Source organism: Protomyctophum parallelum (assembly GCF_964188405.1).
Source record: "Protomyctophum parallelum genome assembly, chromosome: 4".
In the NCBI taxonomy this organism is placed as follows: domain Eukaryota; kingdom Metazoa; phylum Chordata; class Actinopteri; order Myctophiformes; family Myctophidae; genus Protomyctophum; species Protomyctophum parallelum.
The window spans coordinates 20131389-20146239 of NC_139700.1; the positions used below are offsets into that span (position 1 = coordinate 20131389).

The window sequence follows — 14851 nt, forward strand, 5'->3', positions numbered from 1 at the left end:
ATATGATTTCCTTCCTATTTTTTGTCTATTAAAAAATAGTAGATCTAAAAGGGTACAACTCGCGATGTGAGCTTGTAGATAGTCTATAAAATAAATAAATAGATCACAAATCCTCTCTTATGGTGGTCCCATGGCACAAAATATTTTTAAACGGGGGTCCTTGGCATGAAAATGGTTCAGAACCACAGCTCTATTCATTTATTTGATCTTTTTGGCATCTATGTAAGTAAGTCTTATTGGCTAGTTGCAGAAAGTGTGATGTGTACTTGCACCTATTTGTAGGCCTGCTATAAATAGACCCCTGCTGCCAACACATGTGTGGCCGGGATTGACAATTGCAGAGAACTGTTGGACTAATGCACCCAAAGGAACACAGAAAAGATCTCAATGGTAAGTTGGTCAATTTACAGTGTTTTATTCTGTCTGGTTTACATTAACAGGTTAATATCTTCAAGATAAATGTCTCAGGGTTATGTTATGTGCTTACAGCCCTTCAACAGAAAGATATTTGATCCTATTTATAACTTCTTCCAATTCAAGTTCTCTTCTTGTTCAAACAGGAACAGTATGGGCTGTGAGCTCTGTCTTTTAGTTCAATCATATTTGTATGTAACGTTGTATTAACCCATTTATATAGTGTAACTTTATTATTATTATTTAATTATATAGCTCTTATTAATGTTCCTGTAAATAATATGTGACTTTTCTTTGTTCCTTCTTAGTGGCTTTTTCATGGATAACACACTTCAACTCAAAACAGGGCACTAAGGAGTTGTATCGTGGTGCATTTCTTTCTGTGGGAGTTCCATTTTTGTGAATTATTTCCACGGACAATGACTTCCAGACGGCCATTGCCCCGTTCTTACTCTTCCAATGGGAGGACAAGCAGCTTCAGTGAAGAGGAGAGCAGCCTTCCCAATGGCCGCACAGAGGGTCGCAATACTTATCTCTCCAATGTCAGGCCTGAAAACAGGTAGATTATTTATGAATCTGTACTCTACGTGTAAGTCAGTGTTCATCTCTTCAAAACGTATTAAAAGGTGCCCAATGACAGCTGTTTGACCAGGTGATGGAATGCTTTCAATAATGTAGTGGTAAAATATAGCCTCATATAAGCCTCATCATACATACATAGCAGTGTCACCAACGACTTTGTATGGAAAAGTATAAATTAAGGTAAATCTTCAATCTTCAATGGATTACAGAACAATTTCTATTATTATTATTATTTATTTTTACAATAAAATCTATTTAGAATGTCCCCAGTAGGTTAAAAATGTCAAACTAGGAAAAGTCTTTTTCAGATTTAGTAATTTATTTGCAGATGATGAAACCACAAACACAACCATACAATAAAAGAGTTATTCAGTTATTATTTGGTTTATAGTGTATACGTAAGTACAACAATTTAGTGTGATCATGTCTTTCAAATTTGGAGGCTATCATATGTAAACACAATTTGAAGCGTTTTAAGAATGTAAAATCTCACAAGGTTGAATTCCTTGAAAGCATAACAATAACAGACGTAGATAACTGTCAACGTAGGTAAATGATGAGTTCCCTTTATTTGCCTCCTCTCTGAATAGCTATTCACGGTATTCTCACTACAGGCCTAAGAGGTAATCAATACTTTTACAACATTCCTCCACAACTAACATCTTAACAACACCTCCCAGTTGAGCCCATAAATGAAACAGCAAACCTGCACACCTTTTAACCATGACGTAAGCAATGTTGTCAAATGATGAGTTCAGTTTTATTGATGAATATTGACTTGATTTCCAGCCTTGCCTTGTTTGATGTCTCGTGTTGTATGTAACTGTGTCACCTGTCCAACACCTGAGGAAAATCTAATTTCAATGTCTCTTCCGACTTTTAATTTAAATTAACATCTTATTCCCTTTCCTCTTAATCACAGTTGAATGATCAAGTAATTGGAATGCACTGTAGACTGCACAGAGAAGTTACTCAGATGTTACAGAGTAATTATTGCTTTGATAGCAGCAACATTCAATTAAAGAACATTCTCTAAACTGTTTTTCCCCTCCAGGAGTACATTATGTACTGTGATGGCACAGCTGACAGAGGACATACAGCCATCCTTTGACAGCACCCTAAAATCAAAGGCAGTGTCAGAAAACTGTAATGTGAAGTTCACCTGTGTTGTGTCAGGTAAGGCTGCATTGAAAACCACACTTTTGTTCCTTGCCATTTGGTCATGTGATCAGATTGTCTCTACACTACAGCTTCATGAGGCCACGGTGTCAGACAGAGACAGGATGTGTTTAATTTCATGTCACAACAGAAGACAGAAGCTCGTTGTTTTAAGTGTCAGTTGACAATGGTGGATATAATTTATAAGGTTTGAATGGAATCATGCAGTTTCCTTGTTGTGAGATGCATTGCAAATGTAGGCTAATGTCATAGTAACAGTGCACACTAGATTGGTATCAACAGCAGTTTTGGGATCCGACCTGGAGCAGATATAACTCTGTGTCACCAGGTGGGTGGAAACAAGAACAGAAACCAAGAGCGCCTGTGTTCCTCCAAATTCATTCCCCTTCGTTTCCTTTGGTATTTATAATCATTTAGTAATCATGTTTTATTTCATCATGTCCGTTGATAATTTGATTATTACATAACATAGCCTTATTTATTCACAAAGATAAGGAGAAAATAGAATTTCATTATCACTTTCATTGAAAAGTGATGATGAAAGTGATATGAACCACTTAAACCCTATACTTCATTGACCAGGGTCCAGCAGGATAGGTGTCTACAGTATACTTTCTCCCCTCCTTTCTTCCCTCTACACCAATTTGTTTTGAGAAAAATTGCCAATTTTCACCTATTTGTGAGTTGTGACAGACGGACAGACACCTACAGTATGTCATTCCCAGAATAGGGACACTAGGGTTCATGTGACATCAGGGCATTGAGGACCTGCCTCGCCAAATTAAATGGTAGTCCTGCTAGGATTCCCAGACACTGTGGGGAGGGACTTGGTTGAAAACACAGGTGTTATGATTCTATACTAAGTACTGGACCCTTGTCTGATTCTGACAGACCGGTCTTGTGTGTGTAGGCTGAGGTGGTGTGTGACGACCCGGTTGAATCATTCCTTGGTTCGGCGGCGGACGGACGGATGGGCCGGCCCGGGGGAACAATAACATGACACCAGACAGTATCACGCTAAGACGTTCACAAAGTTTATTACATACATACAGAACATATATAGCTTGGATCCTCATGTCCTAATGACGTCACTGACTAGACATCACAATCACTGCCAGCGCCAGCAGAACGCTTGACCTTGCTGCTGCTCCAACTGTCTCCTCTCCAGGAGCTGACTATAAAGTATGTCACAGTTCAGGCAGTACACAATACATATAAGTACATTGTATATTTACGTACAACTACATTGTACAAGTACACAGCATGTTGTATATTACAACAACAGGTACTGCTGGCTTCCAAGTTCCAGCCTTGCCATTCCGCAGATATCCTGGTCATAGGTCTCTATTTTCATCCATGTTCAGGCCCGGTTTGGCCATCGGGAGGACCGGGACTATTCCCGGTGGCCTGCCTCCTAGTGGCCTGGCTGTCAAAAAAAAAAGAAAACTCTCCTAAGCTCAGGCCAGGCCAGCCACAGTCAATTTCAATTCAATTCAGGCAGTGTTGCTGCAGCATAACTACATTGTGTGTCTTATGTTAATGGAGGGAAGAAGTTAATAATATAAATAACATCAGATGGTACATTTCTCATGTGAAATTGCTGTAAAGGCCCCCAAAATGTCCCCCAAGGGTCCCCAAAATCTCGGCGCGCACGTTGTGCGCGGTGTGAGCAGGCGGTGTGGCCTACCAGGGCGTATAACTCCCGGCCTGATTTGGATTTCCACTCCGGGCCTGTACATGCTGAATTGAGTGACGTCGCTCACAATGCCAATTGCTGTGCTGCCCTTTAGCTGTGCTGATTAGTCCGCTCCCGTATAACCCCCGATGGAAGACATGGCTTGCACTGTCCAATCAGTGCAAGCATATCACCCTCCTTTCATTACTCCGCTGTCCCAGGGCAAATAAAGGCTGGATATGTGATAAAGCACTCTACACCAGGCAATAGTGGGTTCAGTAGTGTTCTAGTAATGCTTTACATGCACTCTACAGGTTATCCAGCTCCAGATCTGAAGTGGTATAAAGATGATACGGAGATGGACCGGTACTGTGGGCTCCCAAAATATGAGATTCGCCGCAATGGGAAAACTCACAGCCTTCATATTTACAAGTATGAGTATGAAGAAAGTAGTTAAACTATATATACTAATAGTTTTGATTGATATGTTAACATTTTATCTAACATTATGTATTTGTGAATATGATATTTTCTCTTTTCAGCTGTACGTTGGATGACGCTGCAATCTATCAGGCCTCCGCCAACAACAGCAAGGGCATTGTCTCCTGCTCAGGAGTCTTGGAGGTTGGCACCATGAGTGAATACAAGATCCATCAGAGGTTCTTTGCTAAGCTGAAGCAGAAAGCAGAAAACAAGAAGAGGGAGTTGGAGGAGAGTAAGAAGAAAGGCCAGGAGAATGTTCAGCAAGTGCAGAGGAAGAGACCGATCCCATCACAGGAGGAGCCTGCTGCTCCAGTACCTAACGGGCTCAGCACTGGAGTTGAGGAGGCAGCAGCACCTGTAACGTCCACAGACAATGATGTAGACAAGATGGACAAAGAAACATTGGCCAAAAAGAAGATAAAGATTGTGAATGGTGTAGATGCAGGACTTAGCAGCAGCAGTAATAACAGAATAAAAAAAAACTCATATGATGGAGGGATAGGCTTGGCGCATTTTCTTGCAGAGACTATTCATTCTCAAACACCTGATGAGAAAAATTCTTTATCACATGTGGAGAAACCTAAAGAGATGGATACATCTGAGGAGAAAAATACATTATCTCATATGGAGAAACCTCCAGAGAAGGATACGTCTCTGGAGAAAAATACATTATCTCATGTGGAGAAACCTCCAGAGAAGGATACATCTGAGGAGAAAAAGACATTATCTCATGTGGAGAAACCTACAGAGAAGTATACTTCTATTGTAGATGCCAGTAACAAAGAAGAAAGAGAGCAAGAGAGAAACAGTTCAGAGAGGGATGCAAAGGAAAGAGAAAATTCACTAGCAGACATGCATGAAGGAGGAGAGAAGGAATTGGAGATTGAGAGAGAGAATAACAACGAAAGGCTGTCGGAGGCATCACAAAGCAATGTCCTAGATGTTAAAAAGGATGGTAAGCCTCATAAGGATCATCACATCCAGGCCTCCATCTCCTCTGTGCTCCACTCAGTCAAAGATTTCTTCTTTGGTAAGAATAAGAAGGACATTCATGATCATAAGAAATACGAGGAGAGAGAGGTTGATCAGCCATTCTCTCCGGTTCAATCGCAAATACTTCAACCAGAAACCCCACCACAACCAGAGCGCAAACTAGAACTTCCAAAACATATTACACAAGACGTACCCATGGAGCTGAGTCAGGCACAGGAGATTTCAAACACTGTGGTTACGGAACAACAAGTGTCGCTCTTAACGGCACATGAACAAGTGGCACGTATTTTATATGCAGACTTCACTCCAACTCATCAAGAACTACAAGAGAGCACACAGCAGGGGGCAGAGGATGCTAAGGAGGCAATGGAACCAATGGATGTGTCTGTGGAGGAGGACAGGCCAGGTCCGGTCAAAGCAGTAGCCATGCCAGGTGCTCCAGCCATCAAAGAGGTGAGTTGTGCCTTGTTTTTGTTTTTTTTGTTTTTTTTTTAAGATATTTTTTTGCGGCTTACGCCTTTTATTGATTTTTTAAGGGACAGATAGTAGGCTGACAGGAAACGGGAGAGAGATGGGGGGATGACATGCGGTAAAGGCCGTGTCGGGTTCGGGAGTCGAACCCGCGGCACACCGCGACTGGATCACCAGTCCGGTGCCCAGACCATTACGCTACGGCCTGGGCGAGTTGTGCCTTGTTGACTGACAAACATGGAGACCATGTTTTGTGCAGGAGTTATTTATAGGCTGCACATTTGTGTGACAACAAGACGTGAAATGAGCTTCCTCAGGCATTCAGCCCAAACTGTGCATTGCAAACTATGTATGAACTGCACTTTCTAGTTGTACATACAGAGTGTATGGTAGATTATGAACAAAACAATTACAGAAACGTTCAACTACAGAACAGTGGCAGTGAGGGGGCGAATGAGTCAGCCTGAATGGACATGTGAGTGTGCAACCTAAGTGCGTCACTGGAGAGCATTCCCCCTCTCCCACTCACACAAACACAGACACGCACAACATAGCAAGGGCAAATAAGGAACCAGCAACAGGGCACAAGTTGGAATTTATGCATCTAAGCACAAACTATTTATATGGATGGATTAATGGATGGATGGGTTGATGGACCCTACAGTCCCTATTCAGTGTCGAACATTTGGCGAAAATAGCCAATCTACCAGAGCTTGTAGATCGGCAATTTTCTGCAAATATTTTGGTGAAGGAAAAATGGAGTGGGACTAGTATAGGCACCTGGAAGACCCTGGCCAATATGTACAGTATATAGGGTTTAATAGATACTACAGTACTATCATAGAGGCATAGAGGTTGCCAAGTCTGCTTATTACAAGTGACTTGGGATTGTTTTCCTGTAAAGACACTTGTAAACACTGTAAATATTAGTAGTTGAGTTGTTTTTTTGTTTTTTGTTTTTTTACTTTGAATAACCATTATTGTTATTGCACCAGTGGGTGGGTATGTGTAAATATAGTCTACATCTACTACACAATATTACACGTCTACATCTACTACACAATACTATTTAACGAAGCAATATTTAAAGTTGATTATGGTGAGTGTGCAGTATCTCATGTTTCCGGTAGTTGTGAAGCTTGAATGTCAGAGGTGATTCTGACATTACAAACTGAGCCAATTATGCAGAGAGTGGTTGTACGGCCGGTGAGTTGGTGGAGTCTGAAGCGGGTCTCAGCATGAATCAAGGACCTCCTCACATTGGCCAAATTCTTTGCTGACCCCCGCATCTTAAAATAAACCTCTTTCTCATCTGAAGTGGAGGGAGGAGGATTTCTATTTGCAGAGTGCTAGTTTGTGCCTTGTACCTAGTAGTATATTATCAATAGTTCAACTCTAAAGTCTTTTAAGCTTGAAACTTTCCAATAAGCTACACCAGTGTGCAATATATTTTAAGTGAGGTTTAAGGATTATTTCATGTTTTATGTGTAAGGAATGACTATCATAATGCTGTGATCATTTAGCCCTTACTGTACATGCATAGTAATGGCAGCTGATAGTTAAATTGTTGAATTATTATATTATACTATTATACTATATTATACTTTATTATATATTTTATTTAGGATTCAATCTGTGACACTTTTTCTTCTTCTTCTTTACATCAGGGACAATGCATATTAATCAACACATCAGTTTTCATATCCATGTAAATGGGCCAGAGTTAGCCAGAAGCTCATTTTCATCTGTAGTCCCTGCAGGCTGAGTGTAGTCTCCAATGTTAATGTTATGAGTGAACATCAACACTATGACGGAATAGTTTGGGTATTAAAAAGCCCTTATAGCAGACTCCTAGAGGCTGGGCCGCTCCTTTGGACCAACCTTCATTGCCATTCTTGAGATCCAGATCCGTCTCACTGGTGGGGCTAAAATTGGATGTGGGTTTAAGGTTATCAATAGGAGGTTCCTTCTCCGGGGAGCATGAATGTGCACAGCAAGTTTCATGGCAAAACCAGCCTTACATTTTGAGTTAACTTATGAAATGTGTCACATCTCTTATTGGCACTATAGTCACATCACAGATTTACAAAGTAAAAGTGAAATTAGTTTTTGTGCATGTTTCCCATCATAGCTTTATTCCATTCCATTACATAGCAAAAGAAGGGGAAGAAGAACCTCTAAAGTTGTTGAATGGCAATCATTTTCTTGAGCCACATGAATTCTAACCTCCCTATGCTGGGCATGTTGTCATAATAGAGTATCATTCAGCAACATTTGCCAGAAATAGTCAAACATTCTGTGAAAATAGTCTATTTTCCCTATTTAAATTATTAAAAAATATATAATAGGCTTTAGGTGGTTAACTAAATAATGTCTGGTTTGTGGATTAGAGGAACGTAAAATTAGCTTCTCCACACTCTCTCCACTCTGTTCACACACTGTGCACTTTGCACCTGCTGCCAAGCACCGGTTTTCTACATAATGTGGAACTGTGACTTCCCCCATATGTTGATATTATCATAATATACGTTATGGCTGTGTTGTTGGAGGAACTTGGAGCATTCACCTGAACAGCGTTTGCTCACAAGAGGGACTTCCGTTAAAAGAAGTGCTAGCTCTTGTCTCTCTTTTATTTTTTAGTTATTTTAGACGGAATGTGACTCCATTGAAAGCATGCAGTGTCCTCTGTTTAATTGCTGGTTTCTCTTGTCCAATCATATTGTAATGACATCACAGAGGGCTTAATTTGTGTTAACCTTACCCATAATATTTAGTGACAATTAAGAGCAATAAAAACAGACTGCATTGTCTGTGTTAACTTTGATTAATAGTATGATTTATCAATGATGAGGTTACAGGGAAATACGTATTTCTGTATTGTAGAGATTTAATTGTATTTTCTTAACCAAGGAATATCTCCATTGATGTCTTGTTGACAACTTAAAATTAAACTGGTTATTTATTATACATAGTTTTATTTTCCTGAACATGTGCACCATAAATAACTTGGTTGGCGAGTGAATAAGTAACCCATGTGGAATGAGCTCATTCAGTCACTAGCCAGTGCACTTTGCACACTTTGAAAAACCACACCTGTTTCAAGCATGTGGGAATTTCCCTTTCCCCTGCTGTAAACCCAACAGGTGAATTAACCCTTTGGAGTGACTAAACTATAAAGGGAGGTCCCTTACCAGTTTAGTCACTCCAAAGGGGATTTACCCATTCAATATGCTTTAACACCAGCAAAGAATAGTGTGCTCCTATGAGCACAGATCTCTGTCATGGGTTGCCTACCCCGGTAGTGTTGCAATCTGTTATAGCACCACCATGAGGCCGATTTGAAAAAGGTAGAAAAAGGGGGGGGGGGGGGGGGGGGGGGGGGGGAAGAGTTTGAGAGTTTTTGAGTGGTGCAACCACTCCAAGGAACAGCTTTGTCCCTATGGGACTATGTTTAGAGTACCAAATGATCGACTATGTTTAGAGTACCAATAGGGGGTGCACCACTCGCTTCAGACTGGTCAGATTATTTGTTAGCCAAGGGGGTTCTCAAACTTTTTATGCCATGATCCCATTTTATGGGGGAGAGCAAGTGGAAATAAAGAATATCTTAAACTGAAAACATACATTGTTGGAATATTTATTTGAAAATTCAGTTAAAGCAGTGACTCTTGCTGATTTGTAGCCTAGTTGTAGGCCTATCTTATCAATGAATGAAACGCAACAGAAAAAGACTCGGTCGCTACTCACTCCTCACGTCACGTGAGCTATAGTTGTCTTGGCACAGGCTACTGTGTGGCTACTTGATTTCATTTCCAGCTTAGAGTAATAAAGCGCTACAACATCAATTAAAGCATCTTAAGTGTTTCTGCACACATTTGTAAACTGAAGCACAAGAACCACCAGAGTTTCATAATCCAGATCTTAAAATAGATTTACCATATGTGCAGTTGTAGTCTGCTGGCACAAGAATGTCACGTACTGTATTGAATGCAGTTTGTTGACTAAAATGTCAATTCGGGGGCTTATTTTCTTTTCTGGCACTGTGGCACATACAGTACACCCAATTACATGTAGCCTACACAGGGACATCTCAAGTGCCAATTTACCAGTGTTCATTTTACTCTGTGAGGTTACAAATGGAATTTTCCATTTTTCACTCTCTGAGTAATAAAAAGGCTTGTGTTGTGTGTGTGCGTGCTGTTGGAGTTGGTTGAATCAAGGTGTCAAGTGGCTGTGATGTCCACTTCACGTTGGTCGTCTTGTGCAAAACAGGCCACTTCCTTTGGAAGCCAATCGTAGCCAATCGGAATGGAATATGAGAAATCCGATAGATCTTGATCACATGACTACAGAGATAATGTGTAGCGTTTCGCGTGAGGTTTGGAGAAAATCTGTAGGCGTGGTAGCAAACCATTTATTTTACATTGTGCTATTATAGCCTATAGGCCAATTTGATAACTTTGAGGCAGAGGTTCTTCCTTGGCCTACCAGGACAGGAGTCTGCTTGCAAAGTTTCACATCGATTTGTTCAGCAGTGCATGAGATTAGCTGTTTACAGATGGACAGACACGGACAGATATAGGAGTGAAAATATAATCTGCCTCGCCTTTGGCCTACCAGCCTGGGCGGGGATAATAAACGTGTTAATTAGTTTGGGTTGAATTTGAAATGTTTCCCTCACAGTTCAATTAACACTGAGGCACAATTACTTACTGTTCTGACAACAAGTTGATGTGTTATAACATATTTCCCCACATTTTTCAATCATTGTTAATAAACACTATTTTTAGGTTTCATCTTTATGTTGATATTTTTAGGTTTCATAGTGGTGGTCCAGGCACCTAGGATACAATGTAGTCTGACAGTGCGTTGCGGGTTCGAGTTCCGATCCTTTGCTGTGTGTCACTCCCATCTCGCTCTCCCCATTCCCTGTCAGCCTATTCTCCTATCAATAATAAAGGCATAAAGAAGCCCAAAAATAAATCATATTATTTATTTATTGTTGCATGCAGTGCAGAATCTGTATGAGTTTATGGTATGTTTCATTGAGTTCATTATTATGAACAATGATTGACAATGATTTTGATGCACAGGTATGAATGTGATCTAATATATTTGTTTAATTCCTTTTAGGTTGCACAAGACTCCCAGAACATCCCTATCATCCAAGTTGTTCCTGCACCGGAACCAATACCAACGGTCCTTATGGTTTCACCAGGGCCTGAACCAATACCAACGGTCCTTGTGGTTTCACCAGGGCCTGAACCAATACCAACGGTCCTTATGGTTTCACCAGGGCCTGAACCAATACCAACGGTCCCTGTGGTTTCACCAGGGCCTGAACCAATACCAACGGTCCTTGTGGTTTCACCAGGGCCTGAACCAATACCAACGGTCCTTGTGGTTTCACCAGGGCCTGAACCAATACCAACGGTCCTTGTGGTTTCACCAGGGCCTGATCACAAAGCCACAGCAGAGGAAGCAATGAATCCGGGTCTTCCTAGTTCTATTATCTCGCCCAAAGAAAATCTGACTGAAACTTTGCACAAGAAGGAGATTCACATCAACGATCTTGGCGGTGACCTGGAGACACAAGTAAATCAGTATACAAGTCCTGTGCAGAAAGAAGAGAATGACGAAGTGAAATCAAAGGTACAGCCATGTCCAAATATAAATAGTACTGGGTTTGATGAATGGAGAATAGCTTGTGATTCTAAGTTACCACTGAAGGTGCCAGTTATTCTGATAATGGATGAGAACACCACAACACCTGACAGTGTTAACAATGACAATATCAAAACTGAAATGGATGGTGGCCAACTTGCTCAGGGAATTAATGCAGAATTCCTTGCCACTGTATCCCCAGAAAGGTTAGAGTATGATGGCCTAAAAACACTAAAAACGTGCACTCCTGTAGTAGTTGAAAGCATAGACAACAATGATTTCAATGCAGAAAATAATTCTACGTCAGCATTGGAAGGAAATGATGAAGGATGTGCATTGAAAGAAGTGTTCACTTCTGCTTTTGAGAATGATTTAGACGTTAACAGTCTAAAAATACCAGACCAGGCACATTCAGAAGTTGAGAGCAGTGAAGGGAATAGCTACAGTTCACAAGAAAATGATCTGCAGACCCTTACTATTGACAGAGGGTTTGAAACCGAGAAAGACAGATTGACTACGATAAAAGCAGAGGACTTGGGCGAATCGATCGAATCAGAGACACAATGCAAGGGAGGCAACGTTGATAGATCTGAAGAACCCACTAAGGTGACAAATCAAGATGGCAGGGAGAGAGACTTGGATGTGCCGACTATTCCAGAAATAAAAGTGTTCACTTCTGCAATTGCAGACATCCCTGATATTAAAGTAATAGCACCAGAGGTAAGGGTTAATGATCAAATAATATTCCCGCAAATTGAAATAATGGAGACTGACCCTGAGGTCATAGAGTCTGTGCTCATTTCTCAAAGAAATGATGCAACTGCTATGGAAGACCTAAGAGTCTCAAAACATAACATGGACATTTCTCCAATGACTGAAGGCATTAGACCCACACAGAAAAGTCTACCAAATGAAGACAAGCTCCCACACATAAAGAAAGTACAGGATATTGCACAAGTAGACTACAAAATAGAGATACATAACGGAGAGCAGCCAAATACACAATCCGGTGAGCAGGTCCTTCAGAGGGGCTATTCAACACTTCCTATTATAAATGTTTCCTTTACTGATGACAGCAACTTTGGGGATAATATTAATGTACCCATAAATCCTCCTGTCTTAGATACCCCACAGATAGATGAAGTTCCCAAAATGCCATTGTTTGTGATCCCACCGATCTCTATCACTTGTAATGATAGCCCACCTGGAGTCAAACTGCCCACTCAAATTGAGTATACGCGAACACAAGATCCTTATGGGATACTGCAAGGAGTAGCACATGATCTTAAAATTAATATTACCCTTCAGTCTGATGAAACTCACAGGAAGGAAAAACACAGAGAAGCAATAACAGAGAATATAATAGAGAACAGCCCCTCTGTGGGAACTAGAGTTCAAATGTCAACAGCGGCAACCCCAGATGTCTTCACACTGGTTAAAACAACAAAAACTACAGTTGTCAATGAAACTGGAATGTATAAACCCGTCAATGAGTCCAGAACATATCCTGATACAACTGCTGAGGAGCTCCACAGAGATAAACCCTCTGTTGACCGACTGGGCTTTAAAACCCCCACACCTCCATCGCTGAGTCCAGCCAGTCTCCGCAGATTTCTGTTCAAAACTGCTCCAGGATCAGACACTCAGGCTGCAATGTCTGTCCCTGCCATCACCGTGGGTGACTCCCAGGGTGACAATATTGGCGAGGAACTCAGTGGGGGATCGACACCGACCTCCTCCCTCTCCTGTGAGAGCAGCCCCCGGCTGAGACGGAGGGACAGTCTGTCGGTCATCCGCTCTGCCACGCCGGAGGAGTTGGCCTCTGGGGCGCGACGCAAAATCTTCATTCCCAAATCGAAAAGCGAGGAGGGAGAGAGCATAGCTATTGGCGTAGGTGCCCTGGACTCCCAAGGCAAGAAAGAACCACCGTACATGTCACCTGGCCAGGCTCGCAGAGCAGCATTACTGCAGGCCCCCACAGGCACCTTGGAATCCCAAGGCGTAAAAGAAGCCCCATACATGTCACCTGGTCAGGCTCGACGGGCAGCATTACTGCAGGCCCCCACAGGCACCCAGGAATCCCAGGGCGTAAAAGAAGCCCCATACATGTCACCTAGCCAGGCTCGACGGGCAGCATTACTGCAGGCCCCCACAGGCACCCAAGAATCCCAGGGCATGAAAGAAGCCCCATACATGTCACCTAGCCAGGCTCGACGGGCAGCATTACTGCAGGCCCCCACAGGCACCCTGGAATCCCATGGAATAAAAGAAGCCCCATATATGTCACCTGGCCAGGCTCGCAGAGCAGCATCACTTCAGGCCCCTGTGGGCACCCTGGAATCCCAAAGCAAGAAGGAAGCCCCGTACATGTCACCCAGCCAGGCTCGCAGGGCAGCGTTACTACAGGCGCCCATGGTACAACATACCCCACCAATGGAGAAGCGCTCCCCTTTGCTGAGCCGCCGAAAGGCTACTCTGGAGGTGCCCACGGTTGTGGAAGAGGCTCCAAAGGAGGAGCCAGAAGAGAAGCAGAAGCTGGACCCATTCAAAGGTAAAGTGCTCATATGGTCTGAATTCCATCTGTTGTGGTTGTGTAACTCTCTATAGTTTTACAGATTTACCATTGACTTTGTCTTGACCTGTAGGTGAGTTTTTTTCTCTTTTTCTTCTGTCAAAATTTATAGGCATGTACACTTGTCAGCAGGGGTGGAGAGTAATACAATACTGTAATACAGTAATACAATACTGTCATTGAATAGTTTTTTCAGGATTTAACTGTTATCACAAAAAAAAAAAACGAAGTAATTGTCTCTCAAAAGTAGTCTTCCAAAGAGCTACATTAGAACTTTTTGTAGTTTTCAACTCAAGCAAAGTAATAATACTACAGTGTATTGCAGCTTGAGGAACTGGAAATATTAGAAAGTCTCCACTGTCTAGTGCAGTATATGTTTACCTTGTGATTTCTGATGGCCCCCTCTCTGTCACAAACCACCAGCTCCTCAGGTCATTCGCAAGATCAGGGGGGAGCCCTTCCCAGATGCCTCTGGACACCTGAAACTCTGGTGCCAGTTCTTCAACGTGCTGAGTGACTGCACAATTAAATGGTACAGAGATGAAGAGGAAATACTAGAGGTCAAACGAAGGTAAATCCCTGGCCAACAAAATAACTCCATGTGTCTATAATCACACCCACTACCAAAGCAAAGCCCCACGATCACTCTAATGTAAGCCACCTCTATAATTACCAGCAAAATGCTCTATGCAGTATGCAGAAGCTGCGCCAATGCTATGAATGTGAGAATTCCCCAGTAAACAACATGACTAGTTAAGCTGCACTGGATCAAAATGTGAAACAATAATCTACAGAGGATGAACACATTTTAGGTAGGC

At 41.9% G+C, this 14851-nt stretch overlaps 1 protein-coding gene across 2 annotated transcripts in view; it reads left to right on the plus strand.

The window, feature by feature from the left end:
• Positions 1-14851, plus strand: part of alpk3a (alpha-kinase 3a) — a 20383-nt gene continuing 5532 nt past the window's right edge. The window contains exons 1-8 of one of the 2 annotated variants that reach the window (XM_083763392.1): positions 1-390; positions 723-973; positions 1587-1619; positions 2051-2172; positions 4165-4282; positions 4393-5779; positions 10931-14012; positions 14457-14604. In XM_083763392.1, the coding sequence (XP_083619518.1) occupies positions 834-973; positions 1587-1619; positions 2051-2172; positions 4165-4282; positions 4393-5779; positions 10931-14012; positions 14457-14604 (5030 nt within the window). In that variant the 5' untranslated portion in view covers positions 1-390; positions 723-833. The remainder of the gene's footprint in view (positions 391-722; positions 974-1586; positions 1620-2050; positions 2173-4164; positions 4283-4392; positions 5780-10930; positions 14013-14456; positions 14605-14851) is intronic. The other variant, XM_083763393.1, reaches the window with a different exon arrangement.